This window comes from Suricata suricatta, chromosome 15 (assembly GCF_006229205.1).
Source record: "Suricata suricatta isolate VVHF042 chromosome 15, meerkat_22Aug2017_6uvM2_HiC, whole genome shotgun sequence".
Classification (NCBI taxonomy): domain Eukaryota; kingdom Metazoa; phylum Chordata; class Mammalia; order Carnivora; family Herpestidae; genus Suricata; species Suricata suricatta.
The window spans coordinates 16,369,932-16,392,629 of record NC_043714.1 but is presented as its reverse complement, the minus strand read 5'-3'; the positions used below and the strand labels follow the sequence as shown (position 1 = coordinate 16,392,629).

Below are 22,698 nucleotides of genomic sequence, written 5' to 3'. Positions count from 1 at the left end.
TGATAACATGTGTGTGTGGTGTGCAGGGAGGAACCTGAGAAAGAGTTTTAGAAGAAAGACAAGGGACAAGGTTAACCAGGACAATGTTTCTCATTTCCCATCCATTCAGAGGTTTTTCCACCATATGAAAGGTGATTTATCTTTTTCTCCTTGCAGAGAGACCCACATGAGCAACTTGCTTCCATGGGCACACCCAAATTTTGACAAATCCCCCTAAAAGTTGCTAACAAGTAACTGGTGGAAGAAAGGAAGGTTGAGGGTTAGAATACAGATAGAGTAAATATATAAGCACACTATTAAGTCCTTTCACAACTTATATAATTAATGGTGACTAAGGACAGCAGCCTAAGTTAGATGGCCTTTGGGTAATGCAAAATTTCCAGAATCCTTGCTCAAACACCTTTGTCTCCCACTCAGAGAATGGAAATGCAAGTCAGAATATCAGAAGAACAGTCTGAAATCTACTCAAAGTTAGTAATAAATCACATTTATCTGAAAACTTCACTTGAGGCAAATTGTATTCAACCATCCTGTTCCAGTTTATCCTATTTAAAACCACCTGCTCCCTTTCAGAAGGTCCCCTGTACTGGGGCGCCTGGGTGGCTCGGTCGGTTGGGCGTCCGACTTCGGCTCAGGTCATGATCTCATAATATGTGAGTTCGAGCCCCGCGATGGGCTCTGTGCTGACAGCTAGCTCAGAACCTGGAGCCTGCTTCGGATTGTGTCTCCCTCTCTCTCTGACCCTCCCCTGCTCACGCTCTCTCGCTCTCTCTCTCAAAAAAAAATTTTTTTTAATTTAAAAAATAAGGTCACCTGTACTGAAGGAGACCTAAAATTTCATACCTGGGGAGCATTTCAGCAGCTATTTAACCATCACAAAATCAGTATCCTCCTAATGAGAAGAAATATGCAGAAAAGAAAGCAGCATCTTATGGGTTTCCGTGGGATTCTTTCTTGCTGGTCAACATGACATGCCATTCTCTAATATAAAACAGAACCTCTCTGAGGGCAATTGGCTTTCTCAAACCCATATTGTTTGCTATTAGGTTCCAGTATTTTCTGAGGTGTTTGGAAACTGTTGGTTTGCTTCCCGGAAATTCAAGGTAAACTTCTTAATCCTATAATCTTGAGAGCCAGCCAACCTCTGTCAAGAAACGAGTCCATTGCTAACATTTCCTGAAAGTTGGATCCCAATCCCAGGTGACAATCCTTAAATAAAGGCAATTAGGAGAGATTCAAGCTCAAGGAGCCGAGGAAAACAGGAAAATAACAGGACCGATTTCACAGGGCTCTTGTGATTAAATACATTTCACTTGCAAAGCAAAGCACTGAGAACCGCGCCAAGAGCGTAAGCACTCAATAAACAACCATTAACTAGCACCAAGTAAAGGAAAGGGGCTCCGGGAAGCTTAGGCAGGCGGCGAAGAAGAGTTGGGAAGGGAAGCAAGCAGGAGATGTGGGTGGCGGCCACCTTAAAAAGCGTCAACGCGTCGTCAGGCAACCTGGTCTCCAAAGCACCCGCGGCGGAGGCGGCCGAGGGCCCTCCAGAGTCCAGACCGCTCAACTAGGACATCGCCCCCGAGCCACCCTGCAGCGAGACCCCCACCCACAGGGACCCGCGTCCCCAGGAACCAGGCACCGCCCCCAGCCGACTGCTTGTGAAACCGAGCCCAGCATCCCGTACCCCCTACACCGTCTCCAGCCCTGAAGCCGCGAGACCCCGACCTCTACCCAGTAACTCGGGCCCCGCCCCACCCCGCGAGACCTCCTCGGGCGGAGAACCCCAAACCCAGCGACTCCAGCTCGGTGGCCGACTTGGCCGCCGCGAGACCTTCATGCTCCCCTCACCCCAGAGCCCCTGCCCCCGCCTTGGGTGGGACACCACTTCCCCCGACTCCCCGACCACACCCCGCCAGGCCCGCTCCCCACCCACGGCTGACTAACGCTTACTCAAGACAGCGGGCTTGCGTCCGGGAAGACGCACAGCGCCCTAGAGAAACTCTTCGCCGGCCAAAGAGGTAGCGACAACCACCGGGCACGCGAACACAGTGACTAGCCGCCTGGCCCCGGCTCCGCCTCTTAAGCCGAGCCCTCCCCCGGCCTTTCCCCAACCGCCAAACGCGGCCCCGCCCCACCTCGGCCGCCAGAGTAAGGTCGCGCGGTCGGGGCGCCCCCTATCGTCCCGGAGGCCGCACAGTCTCCCTGCCGTCCGCAGGACTCACCGGCAAGCTAGCTGGGTTCCCCGCCACCTAGTTCTCCTGCTCCGACTGGGAGCTGTTAAACCATGGGAAATTCTTCCCAAGCTAAATCGATTCCACCCGCTCCAAACCTTCCAAGCCCCAGACGGCAGGGAAAGAAAAAGGGTAGGGGTGGCAGTAAGAGAAAAAGTTTTGGCATACCTTTCTGCATTTCTCTTCTCCCAGGAGTCCGGTCAACGTTTTGTCCTGGGTTTTATTACTATTTTCAACATACTCGATTCACCCCAATACTTAGTGCCATGTGCCACCATTAGAAAAGAGATCCCTAGCTTCCCAGGAAAGTGGAGCTAAGGATCTTTTTTCCTGAATTACTTTGTAAGAAGGTTTTAACAACAAATTTTCTTCAAATGTTAAGTTAATGTCAAAACCGCAGGCAGGGGTCTGGATTTGGTCATTCTGAGGTCTTTGTTTTAACTACCATGAACCATACTAGGAGCGGAGGACACAACTGACAGCAGAATGTCCTGAACTCTAAAGCGTACAGTGAAAAGAAAAAATTGCAAATAAATACATTATTACAATGCAATGTAACGGTTATAGAAACACCTACGGACATTTAGAGAACCTTGAATCATTACTGGAGAGCGGAGGAGGTTAACAGATTTCATGGTAGAGATCTCTGAGCTCTATTTTTAAAGATTATTTGGACCCCTAGGCGAAATAAAGAAAGAGAGAGGAAGGAAGGAAGGAAGGAAGGAAGGAAGGAAGGAAGGAAGGAAGGGAGGAAGGAAGGAAGAAAAAGAAAATCAGGGGAGAGTATTTTAGGCAATGCTGACCATATATGAGAAGTTTCAGGATGATTAGATAAAGATGAAGCTGGAGGATCGAGGTGTGATGCTATTCTTCCCCTCCCTCCCCTCACCCCAGGCAAAAAGAATATTGAACATCTATGTTAGATGTTAGGGATAAAACAAGGAACACAAACTTGGTTCCTAAGTTTTGGAACTTGATATCTAGTGTGGAGCTGGGGGTTGAAGAAGGAAAAATACCTAAAACAAGCAAATAAGTAAACACTGTAATAACTGTAAGAAGAAAATAAGTGCTGAGATTAATTTGGCCTCGGGGACAGGGAGTGGTTTCAAAGCTATGCCGAAGATTAAGCCGTTAACTAACTAGGTACTGGAATTTCACAACATGAACAGCTCCTGTAGATGTTCATTACAAACACGTCAGAATACATGATCACAAGTTTCTACAGCCCCCTTGGAATGCCGGAGAACACCCTCCTACAAAAGCGTAGTAGCAAATCACCAAAAGGCCTTAGGATTTTACTTAAGTGCGGTGATTGATCTGCAAGTAAACTAGAATGTCATGTTTATTTTCGTCTCAGCCCGCATCCAGAGCTACTTTTATCTCAAGTTTTTCACAGACCACCTTATTTTTCAGGTTTCAACATTTTATTTGAGGTACCTTCCACCCACGTAAAAACCCATTTTCTCCCATTCTAGTCACGGATCTACCCATTTTTAATATGGCGGGGGCTGAGCCTGCGCAATACGAACAAAGAGGACCAGTTCCAGTTTCCCGCATTACGTTAACAAGCCCTTCTTCCGGTACCGAAGGCTATACCATTTCTATACTCATTCACTGTGTTTGTTCTGTTCACATATATAATTTTCTAAGGTGAAGTGTTCTCATTTCAGCCACAATAAGATTACTTTGTCTCTACTATGTAACCGCTATTTATATCGCGGCACCTCGGAAGACCTCCCTCCATTCGCGAATGGTCTGTACCGACTTCACCTCCGGTTCTAGGTGTCATGGCTGCCTCGAGAGACTAGTACGAGTTTGCACCTGTGGTGGGGAGGGTCCGAAGCCCACCCCTGGGGTTGTGGAGACGACAGCTTCTCCGATTCCTCGGCAATGGCGGCGTCCGGGAGTGGTATGGCTCAGAAAACCTGGGAATTGGCCAACAACATGCAGGAGGCACAGAGTATCGATGAAATCTACAAATACGACAAGAAACAGCAGCAAGAAATACTGGCGGCGAAGCCCTGGACTAAGGAGTGAGGAGGTCCCTGGCGAGACGCAAGGGAGGGCAAGGGTGGCGGGAGTTTAGGACGCCCGAGGGGAGTGGGGGTTGCAGGGGGTGGAGAGTTTGTGTTTTCATGGGCAGGGAAAAGAACATGTGCCCGAGAAATTTTGATCCACCTTTTGTCTCCGCAAGTAGAGACAAAGGCCCTCTACGGGGGCTTGTTTTGACTCTTCCTCTGCCTCTTTCTTCAGAGGATGTAAGAGAAAAACGACAAGCGATTATTTGGTTTGTCGTTTCTCACCAACTGTATTGTCATATATGTGCCGCACCCTGCCCTAACTTCTGCCTAACACCTTGTTAAGACCTTCAGCTGATCTCAGACTGGAGACTGCGCCTGTCTTCAAAAACTAAGTCAGCCCAAGGGCCTCTAAGATAACTATGAGCCATCTTTTAGAGATCTATAATCGGTTTTAGATTGCCATAACTGTTTCAGAAACGAGGCTCCACCCAGTCTTCCAAAATTTTACTTCGTCAGTTCATGTAAGCTAGGAATTCTATCAATAGAGTTTAAAGCTCTTTGCCTCTTAGCAAAAGCCTTGTGTCCCTGGGAATGATGACTAGTCAAGGACTCTCTACCCACAGCACTTACCTTTCCTGAAAGCAGATGTCTGGGAGAGAGTAAAAAGAGCAGTCTGTCAAATGGAAAGATAGAAAAGACAGTAGTGCCAACGAAATTCTTCTTCCATCTTTCTCAGTTTTTTACAAGGACAAACTTGTCAGTATTCAGATTCAGCCGTGTTTATAAAGTAATATACATTGAGTGCTGAGCTAGTAATTTCCATGTTATTTAATCTGCATGATAACCCAGTACTATATTTTTTTATTTATTTAAGTAATCTCTACACCCCACGTGGACCTCGAACTCAGGACCCCCTAATCAAGGCTTCCAACTGAGCCACCTAGGTGCCCCCGCAGTACTGTGTTTTCATTACTTTTTTGCAAATAAGAAAAGCAAATATAAATAACATATCATGATCACACTGAGGCAATGAACTCTCAAGTGACATTAGACTGAAGTTCACACCTCATAACTGTCACTAGTTAGTTAATTGGCCCTAGGAAATTAATGTATCATTTTTTATCTGTAAAAAGGGATTAAGATCTAACTATTGGTAATGTCATAAAGATTAGATGAGATAATGTGTAAATGCATATAATAGGAGCAAAATATCTTTTTTTCTTTTTCCCAGTAATTGGAGGAGCCAAGATTTTAATTCCTGTCTGGATGCCCCAACCTGGTCTCCAGATTTTTCAGTTGTGATTGAAACCTGTGCGCAGACATCTTAAAAAAGGCTTCTCAGAAACATTGACCACTTTATTAAAGACTAGTTATCAAAGACTGCTTGTCTGCTTACTTCTATAGCAGGCTATGCATTTTAGGTTGCTGTAGCCTATTAAATATTTGGAAATTATCTGCTTTCCTTACTGTTTGATATGACTCTAATTAATTATATTTATCCTAGCTCTCTTGGACTACATCAGTGAGATGAAAAAATGTAACTGTATTCAAGAGTAGTTTGGTCACATCCACAGATGACAAACTCTGAACTAAAGATATTAGAGCTACATTCTCAATTTTGAAGCTGATAACACAGAAGGAAACGACACCCTTCAACATACAGGTCTTTAAGAGTACTGTAAAAGATGGGTTAATGCTAGTAACAGCTAGCACTCAGAGTTTTAGTACGTTAGGCACTAAGGTAAACACTTTATATACATTATTCCACTTGCTTTATTTCCTCCTAACAACGATTCTGTGAAATATTCCTATTTACAGATGAGAAACTGAGGCACAGACATGAAGCAGTTCTCTAGGCCACAGCTAACATGGCGATGCAAAGACTCAAACATGGCAGATGGATGTCAGAGTCCACATTCTTAACCTTAAGGCCAGAAAGTTAGACCCGAGAATTATTAGGCACAGCCATCCAACTAAAGTCGGAATCAGAGATTTGGTGATTCCAAAATTAATGGAGAGAAAGTCTTGAACTGGTCATATATTTCCTTTCTACTTGAATAGCATATTAAAAAAAAAAACTGCTGCATACTTTTCCATTCTCTAAAAGGAAATACGTTGCAGGACTCTGACATGCTTATCATTTCCAGCCCCCTGCAGCAACTTCTGCTTCCTTTTTCTTTCCCAATCTTTCTCCCCCTCCTATCACTGTAAATTCCTTTCATACTTATTTGCTATCTTCACAAAAACTGTCTTTGAAATTGTGTTTTATATAAGAAAGTTAATTATACTGTGCTTTTGTTTCGTAGTCACCATTACTTTAAGTACTGCAAAATCTCAGCTTTGGCTCTATTGAAAATGGTGATGCATGCCAGATCAGGAGGCAACTTGGAAGTGATGGGCTTAATGCTGGGAAAGGTGGATGGTGAGACCATGATCATTATGGACAGTTTTGCTTTGCCGGTAGAGGGCACTGAAACCCGAGTAAATGCTCAGGCTGCTGCGTATGAGTACATGGCTGCATATATAGAAAATGCCAAACAGGTAAAAATGTTGTTCCTTAAAGTTTATTAACTCTATGAGTCTCATGGTGACTCTTGAGTTGCTAAACCTAAACCTATCTTCTTAAGTTTATATTTTAAGTTATTTTCATCAATTTCTATGTAAAACGTATATGAGATTAGCATGGATTTTTTAAACTAAATTCTTATACTCAAGAGAGTAGATCCTAAAAGTGTTCATCATAAGGAAAAAAAGTTTTACCTAATGTGTGGTGATGGATGTTAACTACATTTTTTGTATGGATCATTTTGCAATATATACATATATTGAATCATTATGGTGTACACCTGAACTAATACAATGTTACAGGTCAATTACATCTCCATAAAAATTTTTTTTAATTCTTACATTCAGTATCAGATGTATGTTTAAATCCAAAACTTTGGAAACAACCTAAATGTTCCTGAGTATAAAAGTGATTAAATAGATTATGGTATATCCATAAGGCTGCAAGCCAGCCTTCAAGAAAAATAAAAATTAAGAAGTAGTTATATATTTTATTTACATGGAACAAACCCCACAACATTTTGTGGAGTGAAAAAGCAAAGTATAGAACACTGAATGTGGTATGCTCTTGTGTTCACATTTATGCAAAGTTCCGTACACGGAGAATATATCTGCAAGATAGGTATATAAGCAACTGGTTATAGTAGTAACATCTGGGCTGAGAAGCAGGATAATTGAGGGGACAAGATGGGAGGAAGACTGAATAACCTGACTGTACTTGTTTCTGGGTATTATCTATGCCAAATAATTTTTTTTAACCTGAAAGGAAGAATATGCTATGAACTATTCTGCATGCTATTACTTTACCATAATGCTATGTAAACAGACAAATGATAGGTGTTCCTAAAATTAAACAGAAACCTCAGTCTTCTTTGCTTTCTTCATGTGTTAGGTTGGCCGTCTTGAAAATGCAATTGGCTGGTATCATAGCCATCCTGGGTATGGCTGCTGGCTTTCTGGGATTGACGTTAGCACTCAGATGCTCAATCAGCAGTTCCAGGAACCATTTGTAGCAGTAGTCGTAAGTATTTTTGCAACCATTCTTAAATTCTTCATGAAGATTTATTAAAGCTAAGTATACTGAGAAATAAAAACAGTAGTAAAGAGCAATGACCTGGTGTCATTATGCATAGAATTGAATCTGAATTCCACCTCTTATAAACTGGGACTTTGAACAGGTTACTTAACCTCTTGGCCGCTCTTGTCCCACTCTGTAACATGAGGGTGATCACAGCACTGTGTCTCAGTTGCCTGCACATAACAGGCACTCAGTAATGTCGGCTGAATTGAGTAAGTCAGAAATTGCTAGAGCAGCTCTTGCTGTGCTCAGTATTGTGGGGGCAATCTAGGTAGCTATAAGAAAGAAAAGTTTTGAAAAAGGGATAACCAAATCTTCAAATTACATTCTTATATAGTATAATACCTAGATCTAATTTCCAAATTAACTATGAGATTTCTGTACTTACCCACTTTTTTAGCTTTTTTATCATGTTAGTTATTTTTCTCCTATTATTTTTTTTCTATTATTTGGTTTGTTTTAATCAGTGTTTGTGTGTGTGTGCATGCGTATATTTTTATACATACACACATATTTCTAGTTTAGAAACATTTAATCAGTTGGAAATACTTATATATTTACTAAATATATTTTCTTGTAGATTGACCCAACAAGAACAATATCTGCAGGGAAGGTGAATCTTGGAGCCTTTAGGACATACCCAAAGGTAATTTTTAAAATTGTAACTCCTTCTAATTTTTAAATGACTTGTTTTTAAAGTTGTATTATGGTTTTGACCTAAAACAATTTAAAAACATTTACAAAATAGCAGTCTAACTACCACAAATTGTCCTTAGCAAAAGACAAAACATTTATGTATGTGTTTTTTGTTTTTTAATGTTTATTTATTTTGAGAAAGACTGCACACTCGGGCAAGTGGGAAAAGGGTGGGGGGCGCGGAGAGAATCCCACACAGGCCCTGCACTGTCATGTGCTCTATATTATTAACTATACTAGAAAGTAGTCTTCATTTGTTAATAAGTATTTGTATGCCCATCGCATTCTGACAGGAACTAAACAAGGTAAAAAACATCAGTTTCCTTGCCTGCAATCTGAAGTAGATATTAGCATACATGTAGATCACCTAAGGACAAGAAAAATGACTCTATAAGCCAAATCAGCCATCAGCCACTAAATCGGGTTGAGAGAGAGGAGAAGCAATGTATTTTTTTTTTTAACTGGAATGTTTACGTTCAATATGTGGCTTCCCAAAATTAATGTTTCTATAAATAGAAAGCTGCTTAGGAAACATGTCTTTTTTGTGTGTTTTTTTTTAATCTTCTGTTTTCTTCATTTTTGTTGAGGGCTATAAACCCCCTGATGAAGGACCTTCTGAGTACCAGACTATCCCACTTAATAAAATAGAAGACTTTGGTGTACACTGCAAACAGTAAGTGATTTTAAAATGTATCTGATGCCAAAATCATCATAGGAAATCGCAGAGATGATCCAGTCTAAGCCCCTAATTTTACAGATGAGAATAAGGGTTCAGATAAAATGTATTTCATAATACATTTTAAAATTGTAGCAAGAATATAAAATTAGGACTGTTTAAATTTTTTATTAATAATTGTTTTGACCTGTTATTTGCCTTTCACACAACCATTAACACATCAGTGTATAAGATTGTTGGCCCATTAATGAAATTAACAGTTGAGAGAAGTTGAATTCAGGGTCAACCTGAATGTCTATAAGCCCTCAAAGTACCCAAATTCTGTTTAGCAAAAATTCTTCCTAAACATTTTCACTCCAAAATTTAAAGAAGCCATACTAAAACCAATGAATTACATATACTCTTTAAAATAGTGAATCTTAAAGTATATGAATTACATCTCAATTTTTTTAACATTTATTTTGAGAGAGAGAAAGAGTAAGGGAGCAGGAGAGGGAGAAAGAGAATCCTTCACTCCCAGCACAGAGTCCAACACCAGGCTCAAACTCAAATCATGAGATTGTGACCTAAGCCAAAATCAAGAGTCAGGCGCTCAACCATCTGAGCCTCCCAGGCGCCCCTCTATCTAAGTTTTTAAAAGTGTTAAAGAACCCAATGAAAACAGTGTCCTCTACCTTCTAAATCTATCTTGCTATCTAATATTGACCCAAGCCACCACCATCTGGACTCTGAACCAAAGCACAGCCTTCTAACTAGTCTTCCAGCTTCCGCCCTTCACCCCTTTAAAGACCTTTTGTCAGCCAGACTGAATCCGTTAAAATGTAAGTCAGATCACATTCCTCCTCCAGAATGATTTCCTGTATCACCAAGAATAAGATCCTTAGTCTACCATGGACTACACAGCCCTATGTGATCTGGCCCCTACTACCTCTCACCTTGTCTCCTATCACAAAACATTTGCTTTCTCTAGACAGATATTTGCCTCAGGGCCTTTGTACTTCTTGTCCCCACTGCCAGGAAAATTGTTCCTTATTTCCACCTGGCTCACTGACTACTTCAGTTATGGACTGTCTGTTTATAGGTCACCTTAACTGAGAGAATGCTCACCAGTCCCCTTGTCTCCCATAACACCTTCCAGTCCATCTGTGCTTCAGTTTCCCCGCTCTGTTTCTTCTTAGCACTTGTGACCATCTGATAAGTTTTTGCTTCCTTGTTGACCCCATTAGAATGTAAGCTTCATGACAGTAGAATTAATTCACTGCTGTATCCTAACATTTAAAACAGGGCATGGCACACAGAAGGGTAGACACCCCCTACCCCCCCAAAAATGTTACTTAAATGATTATCTAATATCTCATTTTCTCCATATCTCCTATCCAAACTTCTAGAAATACCTTGACCACCCTGTACTACTATTCTTCTTTTCCTGTTCAGAAATTCTTAGAAAATTCTAGAATTTCTAAAATTGAGTTTTTAAATGTATCTGTCATCCTTGACATACTTCTGGGGAAAAAAATATTCTTGTTTACTTTTCAGTTAGAGGCATAAGATTAAATCAATAGTTTGCCCTACTGAAAAAAATGTAAACCATTCCTGTTTGAGAGAATTGCTCCTAAGCATGGAAACACCTTTGCTGTGATACTTTGATTTTCAGAGTAACAATTTTTTTCATTTATATTGAGTTATATTGGTATAAAAAGCTTATACCTTTAATACCTACACTGCTATTTTCATCACCAACTGCAGCTTTTGAAACAAAGACTGAGGCCGTTTATGCTTTGTGTATCTAAACAAACCTCCATTTCCTGTTTTACTGAAATATGAGTCCATCAGAGAACAATAGCCACTTCTAGCTATCTTCATTGCTGGAGCCTAGAATTTTGAGCTTGGAATGCTAGGATATTCAAATATGTTTTCTTTAGATCAGTTTTTAAATAAGAGAGAGTAAAACTCTTTCACAGGGCAAATGATTGGCTTGATTGTCAAGTTGAAAGAGCAGGGGTTTGGAACAGGCTGCTTACAGATCCATTTCCTAATTCATTTGTTGATGAGGTATTATTTGCAGTTTATATTGATTTTTTTTCTTTCCTACTTTAAATCCCACATCATACTGCACACCCAAAGTCTGTTTTAAACATAGACTATAATATAGATAATATTTTTAACTTTAAAGAGTCTTAGTGAAAATAGGACACAAAGTGTTTTCAAATAAGCTTGGTGTTGTCAGTATTATACAGGATCATGGCTTATAGAGTAAAATGGTTCTCTGGCACCTGGGTGCCTCAGTCGGTTAAGCAGCCAACTTCAGCTCAGGTCATGATCTCACAGTCCGAGGGTTCGATCCCCGCATCGATCTCTGTGCTGACAGCTTAGAGCCTGGAGCCTGCTTCAGATTCTGTGTCTCCTCTCTGACCCTCCCCCGCTCGTGCTTGCTCGCTTGCTCTCGCTCTCTCGCTCTCTCTCTCTCTCAAAGTAAAGGTATAAAAAATTTAAAAAAAAGAGTAAAATAGTTCTATGAGACTTATTATGAAAAACAACAATTTTGTACCAGTCTTTTTCCCATCCCCCAGAGACAGTCACTTAAACTATTATTATAGTTATTCCTGTAAGTATTAACCCATATCTTCAAAATACATGCTGATAGTGCTACTTCTTGATTTTTAGTTCTAGGCAGTATCTATTATTGACTTCCTGTACAGAAGATGAGGATTTAGCTCCACAAGTAATTTTGAATGTTCTTCTTGTTTTCAACTCTGCTACTGAGATTTGCGGCTAATCACTACATATTAAACAAAAATTTTCATTGCATCAACCTGTGGAATTAAAACAGTATTTACATTAAGGTGATCCATAAATCTTAAAACATAAAGTCTGTTCTAAAACCTCAAGTTTGAGTTCCCTTATTTTCCATCCTTTATAAAGCCAGATACCTGTTGCTGTGTTTATCCTCTCATCTCTTTTTTCCTCAAGTATCAGAAATTTAACTCCTCCTTTCTAAAGCTGACCTTTCCACCTGCCATGTCACTTCATAAATACTCTTTTAAGTGTCCATAGTCTGGATGCAAAAATGAAACTGAGGTTTTTGATAATAGATACAACTTTCCGTATCTTCTCTCTGCCACTTACTAGCTTTGAGTAGGTCTTTTCTCTAAATGTTTGTCTATAGACTGGGAATAATAAGTGCATTCTTTGTATGGTTTTAGGGACGATTAAATGAGAATATATGTAAAGCACTTAGGAAATAGGTGCTCCTAAAATTCACTTCCACTTCCACTTCCACATTTGACTAGCTATGTCCTGTCCTTCAGATCTGCACAGGTATCTTAATGTTGAAAAGGCCCTCACTTAATTGCACCACTAACTTAAGCCTGAGCCTTTCTCTCTCCACATCTGCTGCACAGCAATAGTATCTTCTGTGGTCTCCCTGCCTACAATTTCTCTGTAAGACATCCTCCCACAACCAGCTTTCTTAAAACACCTCTTTGGCCATATCATTGTTGGCCATATCCAACACCTTCCATGAGTCCTCATTACCTAAGAGGTAAAGTTTAAATTTTTTTTTAGGTTTTTATTTTCAAACTCCAATTAGTTAACATACAGTGTAATATTAGTTTCAGAGGTATAATTTAGTGATTCAACACTTACATACAACACCCAGTGCTCATCACAAGTGAAATCCTTAATCCCCATCACCTATTTAATGCATCCCCCCACCTATAAATTAAAATTCTTAATCTTTTATATAATGTCTTCCACCAGCTAAACCCCAATATAGCTTTCTGGATTTCCCTCATGTAATTATTCTGCTATGGCTTAACTGTCCAGACAAAATGATTTATTTACTATTCCTTTTGTGGCTTTCCTGTTTGTAAGTGGGTGCTCCCTGCCTAATGCCCTCCTTTGTTATCATTAGATCCACACCATAGACTCATGTAACGGTGACTCTCAGTCCTGCCTTCCCCCTGGGGCTTCTCCCTGGGGCTGCTCCGGCAGTTCTGTGTACACTAAGAGTACTCATTTAATTATATTTAATTAGTAGGTGATTAATTTTATATATGCACTGTAGCATCACTTCCTGTTATTCAGCACAACTTACTATATTTACTTCTTTGTGGATTCATACCATATCTCCCCTATAAACAGTAATAGGCTCCTGAAGGTAAAGAAGTCCTTTGTGTTTCTTTGTATCTACTGATATACAGGACCTATTTATTACGTTTTTTAGGTTCTTTAAGAACTCTGCTTTCAAGTTTGCTTTCCCAAAAAGTAATAGACCCTAATTAGAAGATTTGAAAGGGAGAAATGGGAAATCCACATGTCCTTTTCAGTATTTTTAAAAACTTATCAATTATCATTGACCTAGAGAGGCAGTTCATTAAGCTTATGTGCTATTGGCTAGAATTTATGAATTCAACAACATGGATAAACATATGTCATTCAGGAGTTCTGATATTGATTCATTTGGGAGAATTTCTGGGCTCTACATTGGGAAGAAATATAACAAAGTTGGGTTAACAAAAGATTTAAAAGAAGAGTAAGGAACCCATGGCTACTGATTGTTCTATTAGACTAAAAACTAAAACATAACTATTTGGATATAAAATGTAATTCTTTAAATTTGGCCATAACTTTTATATATGGTTGAATTTTTTTTTTACTTATTAAATTTGTGCTTTTGTAGGTATTATGCCTTAGAAGTCTCATATTTCAAATCCTCGTTGGATCGCAAATTGCTTGAACTTTTGTGGAATAAATATTGGGTGAATACCCTGAGTTCCTCTAGCCTGCTTACTGTAAGTACTATATTTCCAAGGGATGTATTTGAATTTTATCTAACCTGCATAAGCGGTTATGCAGGAACGCTTTTCACAGAAAGGCTATACCTGACCTGGCCAAGACATCAGGGCTGGTATCACATTCTGCATGACCAGACCTGGATTGGGATAATAGGCCAAGCGAAGGTCTTTGTCATGTACTACTAAAACTAATTCCAAATGACAAAGAAAAGTAGCCAGATGGGAGTGAAATCTGCCCCTGCCTTAAAGAAACTTACAGAGAGAAAGATACAAATACTGTTTTTTGTTCTGTCAGGTGTCTCAGGTGGGACTCCAGTTACAAGTGACAGGAGACCCAGTCATACTGGCCTAAACAAGAAAGTGAATCTTGTAAGCTGCAAAGTCCAGGAGTAGACCTTACTTCAGGCACAGCAAGTTTGCATTCATAAGATATTATTAAGTCTTGGTCTTTGTCTCAGGTTTGATTTCATGTCAGTTAGCTTCAGTTTCAGCCTGAAAACAAGATGTCAGCATTAACTTCAGTCCTCCCAGCCCCTCAGTTTCCCCTTCAAAAGAGAAGATCTAGATACACACAAAACCCCAGGCAAAAACCTCACCATGTCTGAGCCTTGTTTAGATCATGTTCCCTTCCTTAAACCTGCTCTGGGTCACAGAAAATGAACACCAAGAGTGGCTGTGCCAGGTTACATACTTACTGCTGGGCTGGAGCACATGGACTAAGAATTAGGAAGAAAATCAGAATCTCATTAACTTAAAAGTAGCAGATGCTAGGCAGCAAAAAATAAAATAAGTCACTGAATCTTTTCCAAAAATCATTAAAACCTAATATATTTAGAAGGATATTTTACTACTTGTCAGCAACAGTTGCTTTCCCTGGTTTTTGTTGTTGTGGTTTTTGTTTGTTTTTTATATATTGTACAGTATAGCATAATGGTTAGAACCACAAAATTTGGTATAAAATAAACTCAGTTCAAAAAAAATCTGGCACTTTACCAGCTATGTGACCTTCAGAAAGCTGTTAAATAAGCCTGAGCCTTTTCTTGGGTTCAGTGATAATAGTAACTACATCAGGAAGTACCCTGAGAATTAAATGAAATTCTTTTTTTTTGTTTTGTTTTATATATTTAAGTAATCTCTACACCTACCATGGAACTCGAACTCACAACTCCAAGATCAAGAGTCAGATGCTTTTCCGAATGAGCCAGCCAGGCGCCCCTAATTGAAATTCCTTATGTAAATAAAGCAGTTAGCAAAGTGCCTGGAACATAATGAAGCCTCAGTAGGTTATTGTTTATTTTTATTTGGTTCATTTGTTTGCTAATAGGAAAAGGCCTCACCTGAGCATATTTTCTATGATTTTAAATACAGTTCTGTCAAGCCTTCAATTCTTTCTTCTTTTTCTTTTTCTTAGGTTTGTTTATTTTAAGAGAGAGCACAAGCAGAGGAGGGACAGAGAGAGAGAGAATCCCAAAACAGGCTCCACACTGTCACCACTGAGCCCAACATGGGGCTCGATCCTACTAACCATGAGATCATAACCTGAGCCAAAACCAAGAGTTGGACGCTTAACTAACTGAGCCCCTGTTCTTATTTCTTACCCTCAACAGTCAGAAATAGCAAATTAGAAGGACGTAGAATGATCATTATAGCATACTTTTATTAAGTGCTCCCTTTGTGCCAAACACTGCTAAATGCAGGGGTTGTTTCCTTAAAGGCAATGATACTGATAACAGCCAGAAGGGACACATGATAGCAGGGAGAGAAAACACCAAGACCAAAGCAGTCTAAACCTTTGTGTAAAGGCAAACAGCTCTTCATACTCAGCCAGTGACTATCCCTGTATTCTAGCATTGCATGTATTGAGGACATTAATAACCATGTACAGGTTAAATTACATTTTCTTCCTTTTGTTTTATATTTGGTACATTGCCATATTTTAAGAAAAAAATTTATAAATATATGTTCAACTCCTCTTTCCCCAGCTAAAGCATGTAACCTAAAAGCTACCAGAAAAAAAAGTTACTTTCTGATTTAAGTAATTAGTTCCCTGTATTCATTCCATGTGTTTAAAATATAATGTCATTTTATTTCATGTCAATAGTATAACTGTTGCTACCATCCTACATTTTTATGGCTTGAGCTAAATCTTTCAAATGTGCAGTGGTCTACAAACCTTAAGAAGTTTTCTTCACATCTTTGGGGGCAGGGAATGTATTAGTGTCTTACATCATTTAGATTTAGATAAAGTGAATATAAATGCATTGTTAAAAAATATCATCGGCCCATAAACTCATTGGAAAACCTGGTAGCATTGTAAAGTGCCCTCTGTAGTGACTGGTGACAGCATATAACTTTTCCTGTTCGGTGGATGAGCTGTATTTCACGTACACTGTCTTACAGACTGAGTAAATAGAGTAACATACTAATTGTTGTCAAGTTGTGTATTAATCTTGATTCTCTTCTATTGAAGATGAATGAAATGGAGTATGTACTTCTTATCTCATCTTTGTGAAAATTTGTTTTGTATTTTAGACTACAACATTTTTAAAAAGATATCCCATAAAAATGCTTAACTGTTTAATGCTTGTTACATATGTAACTGTTAAAATTTTTCTTTTTATAAAATATTGAAGGACAAAACGGTATATATGGCACTTGCCAAACATAGGTGTTTATACAAGCATATAGCAATACTTAAAATATAACTAATTATAGCTAGGTGGAGGGGTTATAGGTATTTCCTTTTTTCTTTATACCGTTCAGCTTTTCCAAATTTTCTGTAATAACTATTTTATAATCAGAAAAGCTAAAACATGTGTTATTTTTTAAAAGCTGTTGTAAGTACTAATTCTGAAAGTTCAGTGAGAACAAATAACAAAATTAGCCAATAATTATTAAGCCCTTGGGCCGGGCAGGCCCTGGCTAGGCCGAGGCCTGGCCGGGGCCGGGGGTGGGGGGTGCTGACCAGGCATGGCTTAGAGCCCCTTTTTCGGGCCTATGAAAGAAACTATCATGAACCAGGAGAAACTCGCCAAACTGCAGGCACAAGTGCACATTGGTGGGAAAGGAACTGCTCGCCGAAAGAAGAAGGTGGTTCATAGAACAGCTACAGCAGATGATAAAAAACTTCAGTTCTCCTTAAAGAAGTTAGGGGTAAGCAATATATCTGTTATTGAAGAAGTGAATATGTTCACAAACCAAGGAACAGTGACCCACTTCAACAACCCTGAAGTTGAGGCATCCCTGGCGGCGAACACCTTCACCATCACAGGCCACGCGGAGACAAAGCAGCTGGCAGAAATGCTACCCAGCGTCTTAAACCAGCTGGGTGCGGACAGTCTGACTAGTTCCAGAAGGCTGGCGGAAGCTCTGCCCAAACAGCCTGTGGATGGAAAGGCACCACCTGCTCCAGGAGAGGATGAAGATGATGAAGGTCCAGATCTTGTGGAGAATTTCGGTGAAGCTTCCAAGAATGAAGCAAACTGAATTGAGTCAACTTCTGAAGAAGATAAAACTTGAAGAAGTTACTGGGAGCTGCTATTTTATATTATGACTGCTTTTTAAAAATTCTGTTCATGGACCTGATAAAACCTAGATCTCTCATATCTTTAAGCCCGAGCCCCTGGGACACTGCAGCTCTTCTCAGTTTTTGCTTATACACAATTCATTCTTTGCAGCTAATTAAGCTGAAGAAGCCTGGGAATAAAGTTTGAAACAATATTAATTAAAAAAAAATTATTAAGCCCTTTCCAGGTGCCATGGGCAGTCCTAGAGCTTTATATATGTTACTTTATGTACATCACTTAATTTAATCTTCATAAATAGAAATTAAATTGTTGCTCTTCTCCCCCATTTTCAGAAGATGACTTGAAGGCACAGAAAAAGTAAAGGAGTTCTCCAAAGCTTCCAACTAATCTGCAGCAGGGCCAGACCTAAGACTCAAACCTGTGTACTTCAAAGCCTCTCATAATAACAAATATTAGATTTAAGGAGTCAAAAAGAAGAATTCCAAATTTAATCTTTAAATTATAAAAGGGGGAAAACTCTGAACTTGAACTGTTTGAACTTTGGAGTCTGTTTTTCCAAATTTGATTTCTTCACTGACTACTTATATTTCATGGTAGTATTCTTTGTAAATGAACTAAATAGAAAAACTAAATAGAAAAAAATTGCATATATATATATATATGTGTGTGTGTATATATAAATGTATGTATGTATATATATGCACACACTGACACAATGCCATTTTTCCCTGCAGAATGCAGACTATACCACTGGTCAGGTCTTTGATTTGTCTGAAAAATTAGAACAGTCAGAAGCCCAACTGGGACGAGGGAGTTTCATGTTGGGTTTAGAAACACATGACAGAAAGTCAGAAGACAAACTTGCGAAAGCTACACGAGACAGGTAAGAGCAAATCTATCCCTGCCCCTCTTTTGTTTCAAAATTTGCACATTATATATAGTAGGATTCAAATTCCTTAAGTTTCAACTTATTTAAAACTTAGATTTGTACCTGAGGATTAACTTCTTGGGAATTTCAAGAGTTGTCAAATGCAAATTTTAACTTAGAAAATTTCAGTTAAAACATTAACGGCTTAAAGATCTAGGTAATGTAATGAAAAACTCCAAGTCACCTTTTTTAGGTTTAGCTAGAAAGTGTAACAAAGAAGACCAATCATCACTGGATCCTTAAAGGAAAAAACTTTTGCAAAAGGACATCCCAGTCTATTCTGACTTAATCACCTTTTATGGGTATATGTTGAGATTTTCTTAAATTGATCAAATTTCACATTTTTAGGAATTTTCAAACCCCTAAATATCACAAAAATTATTGCATTTCTCTTAAGTTTTTCTTCTGAAATTATCCTTAATACAGTAATTTAGGATCCCAAATCTCATTCCCAAGAATTTTTAGGAACAAACCTAGAATAGGTTCTCTGATAACTTAAAAATAATCAGGTGGCCCTTCAGATGCATAGAGAACTGGGAAGAATATCTAAGTGGCATTTACTTTCACAAAGGTTTGACTTTTAATGTGATAATTAGAAGCAGAAAGGAAGGGAAGACTATGTTGACATCTCTGTAAACTGATACCTTGGTATCCAGAAAAACTGGACTGGTTAATAGGAAAAAAAAGGAGAAGGGAAGGCAAAGTTTGTTCAGAGGAAGCCATCTTGGGTTAAAATTATCTCATTCCTTTCTTTTCCATGAGTTTTTAGAAGGTATAGAGCTAGTGGCCTGGATGAAAGTTACATTTTTCTTTGATATTAGGTCTCATTTTTGGTACCAGTACTGAGTGTATGTTTTTGCTAATCTAGATATTGTCTGTGATTTATAATTTTATCTACATTTATATCTCAGTTTCTTATGAAGCAAAAATTTCACAGTGGGCATATCTCCAATTATAGAAGAAAAGTAGGAAGGAAAGAAATAGTAGTACAAAAGTAGAGAATTTTCCTGTTTTGGGTAACTTGATAAGAATCATATCTCTTCTGAATATTTGTGGGGGTTTTGGGGGTTTTTTTCTTTTAATTTTTTTTTATCAATTCTAAAATCCAAGTCCCTTACCCAGTGTAACTTTGACTTTTAATTGTTTGAAGGATGTTTGTGATTATTTCAGCAAAAAAAGCATAGGATTCTTCAAAATCTTTTTTTAATTATTTGAGGTAATAAATAATAAGGAATAGCAAATTTTAATGTAATATTTGTAGTGTCAGTCTTTAGTTATGACATATATAATTTTAGTCACTTTCCGAAACAAGACTTTCCCCAAAACTCTTGACAAGTAACAAAATTAACTGCTATGAATTACGGTAAAACCTTTTGCAAGTGTTCTGCAAAAACAAGCAAACATTTCTAATAATTTTTAACTTTATAAATAAGCAGTGTCTTGCAGTACGAGTGGTGTGTGATACCAAACAGCACATGATCACAGTGAGCCAGTGGTTCTTAAAATTCACTTTGGTATATGAGGACTCTGGATTACAGGCGTGTTTCTGGGACAGATTATGCTTGCAAATCAAGGTTTTACTGTATATAATATTTTATGCTGTTATTCTCTTGTGAAGGTTCTAGTAAGTAGTAAGTATAGTTGACTCTTGAACAACATGGGTTTGAACTGCATGGGTTAACTTATACATGGGTTGTTTGTTGTTTTTTTTTATAAATACAGTATAGTAATGTAAATGTAGATTTTCTTAACACCCTTCTTTACTCTAGCTTACTTTGTTATAAGAATACAATGCATAATACAGGTAACATACAAAATATGTGTTAATTAACTATTAATCAGTAAGGATTCCATCAATAGTGGGCTATTAGTAGTTTAGTTTTAGGGGAGTCAAGAGTTAAATGTGAATTTTCAGCTGTGCAGAGGAGTAGGTACCTTTAACCCCCACATTGTTCAAAAGCCAACTGTAATGAAGTGGTTAAAAGACATGCAGAAGGCTAAAATTAGAAGAGTAAACTGTAGATTGTTGTGACTTGTGGAGTATGAATAGGAATGAAATTATTGGGGGCACAAGGATAGAAATGGGGGAGGGGGACTTGTGTGTTCGAAAGTTTTCAGTTCTTGTGACATTATGTGATGTGTTTTTTTCTTTGCAGCTGTAAAACTACCATAGAAGCTATCCATGGATTGATGTCTCAGGTTATTAAGGATAAACTGTTTAATCAAATTAACATCTCCTAAACAGTCACTAAGTAGTACTTTTGACTAAAAGCCAGTATGAGAAAAATACTCAAGTAACACTTTAAAAACCAGTTATCAAAAATCTGATTAGAAGTATAAGGTGCTCTGAAGTGTCCTGAATATTCACATCCTGTAATAAAACTCTTTAAAATGAAAATGTTCTTTCATTATTTTGTGGGAGTGGTTACATTATTTTTCTAGTATCCTTTAATGTTCTTAAATATAAGGGAAAGAAATATATATTGGAACCTATTTTTTAAAGAGTCTTGCCTGTCTGAGTCAAAGAATTTCAGCACTTTACTTGCCATACTGATTATCAGAGCCACTTTTCAATTTGCTTATACCTTCTTTTGGTAGTCTGTTAGTAAAAATATAATTTAATTTTTTGTTCTTATGAAATGTTAACCATGTCACACCAGAAGTTATTTTCCTAAAAATTAAACTACCTAAGACAGAGCCTAACAGGTTTTCTTTTATATTTTTTTAATTTTTTTGTTTTTATTTATTATTGAGACAGAAACAGAGCATGGGTGGGGGAGGGGCAGAGAGAGAGGGAGACACAGCCTGGAGCAGGCTCCAGGTTCTGAGCTGTCAGCACAGAGCCCAATGGAGGGCTTGAACCCACGAACCATGAGATCATGACCTGAGCCAAAGTCAGACACTTAACCAACTGAGCCACCCAGGCACCACTTCTAGGCATTCAAATATTTACCAAGTACCTTTACAGAACAGGCCCAGTTTTACTCTGCAGATATTCTGAGCAAGATAGACAAAGCCACTGTCCTCACAGAACTTTCCGTGGAGGCAAAAGCTAAGTTAACAAGAACCTATGTGTACTGGGAAGAGAGAAGTAATGTGCTGGGAAACTCAGGAGGAATACTTAAACCAGAGAGGAGTTACCAGTGTAGGCTCCCTGGAGGAAGTGACCTGACATAAAGCTGAAATTTAAAGGACAAGAGGACTAGCCAGAAAAGCAAAATGAGGAAGCAAGTTTATAAGCAGAGAGTACAGCAATGTGTAGAAAGAAGCAGAGAGCAAGAATGTAGTACCTTCAGGAACTGAAATTCCATCAACCTGAGAGTGTCCAGTCAGATGTGAGAAGTAACAAGAGATGACTTTACCAGATGAGTGTAGATCCTGCAGAGGCATTTTGGACTTTCACCTAATAGCCATGGGATCTTAAAGGTTTTAAACAGCAAAAATGTACTAGATGATGTGTCTGAGAGCACTGTTGGGAGGGCTGGCTGAGAGCAAATGGACTTGCGGAAGAGTGAAATGACAAGACAAATCATGGAAACATTAAATATCAAAATTGGCAGAGGAAAAGGAGACCACAGGAGCAGAAAACTTTTAAGTAATTTATTAGTGACCTGACATGCTACCAAAAGGTCAAGGAAAACAAAATCTAAAAGTTTTTCATTAGGTTTAGCAATGAGGTAATCTTTGGTAAGATGAAGAAGCCCGTTAATATTAGTATCAAAACACATTCTCTGATGGTTGATGTGATATGTTATCATTTTGGTCCCATTTTGTAATCCCTTAATTTTTTTTAAGTAGTCTATGCCCAGTGTGGGTCTTGAACTGATGACCCTGAGCTCCATTTGAACCAACCAGGCACCCACTATTTTGTAACTTTATATAAAAGCAGGTACCCCCAATTTCAGCTGGTTCAAATTGACTTCCATTTTTATACACTTTAAGAAAAAATGATTGCAGCCAACGAACAAACAAGATTTACTGCCATAGCCTTCAGCAACACCTTTAGGAACACTGACAGGACTGAATGTTTAAGTTGACATGAAAGGATAAGGAGTCATTGAAGTCACCATTAAAACATAAATCTTCAGGGGCGCCTGGGTGGCTCAGTTGGTTAAATGGCCGGCTTCGGGTCAGATCATGATCTCACAGTTCGAGCCCTGCATCAGGGTCTGTGCTGACA

The 22,698-nt window shown here is 38.7% G+C and overlaps 2 protein-coding genes and 1 pseudogene across 8 annotated transcripts in view; 2 read left to right on the top strand and 1 right to left on the bottom strand.

The window, feature by feature from the left end:
* CSPP1 (centrosome and spindle pole associated protein 1) overlaps positions 1-2,102 on the bottom strand; it is a 133,199-nt gene extending 131,097 nt beyond the window's left edge. For 3 of the 6 annotated variants that reach the window (XM_029923133.1, XM_029923134.1, XM_029923135.1), the window contains exon 1: positions 1,951-2,102. The gene's annotated coding sequence lies outside the window, so the exon portion shown is untranslated. The remainder of the gene's footprint in view (positions 1-1,950) is intronic. The other 3 variants (XM_029923131.1, XM_029923132.1, XM_029923136.1) reach the window with 1 other exon arrangement.
* COPS5 (COP9 signalosome subunit 5) lies at positions 1,850-20,916 on the top strand. 2 transcript variants are annotated; one of them, XM_029923137.1, is made up of 9 exons: positions 1,850-2,018; positions 4,014-4,264; positions 6,559-6,793; positions 7,710-7,838; positions 8,476-8,541; positions 9,179-9,264; positions 13,949-14,060; positions 18,325-18,473; positions 20,675-20,916. In XM_029923137.1, the coding sequence occupies exons 2-9, from the start codon at positions 4,122-4,124 to the stop codon at positions 20,757-20,759; spliced, it is 1,005 nt and encodes a 334-aa protein (XP_029778997.1). In that variant the 5' UTR covers positions 1,850-2,018; positions 4,014-4,121; the 3' UTR covers positions 20,760-20,916. The 2 variants fall into 2 exon arrangements, with proteins under 2 accessions (XP_029778997.1, XP_029778998.1); XM_029923138.1 differs by lacking the exon at positions 1,850-2,018 and having other exon boundaries at positions 4,212-4,272.
* On the top strand, positions 15,570-18,316 carry LOC115278667 (annotated as a pseudogene).
* Positions 20,917-22,698: the final 1,782 nt, after the last annotated feature.

Coding starts and splice junctions, on each gene's coding strand:
- COPS5 (XM_029923137.1), top strand. CDS start 4,122: ATGGCGGCGTCCGGGAGTGGTATGGCTCAGAAAACCTGGGAATTGGCC. Junction 7,839..8,475: donor AACCATTTGTAGCAGTAGTC/GTAAGTATTTTT, acceptor ATTTTCTTGTAG/ATTGACCCAACAAGAACAAT. Junction 8,542..9,178: donor CCTTTAGGACATACCCAAAG/GTAATTTTTAAA, acceptor ATTTTTGTTGAG/GGCTATAAACCCCCTGATGA.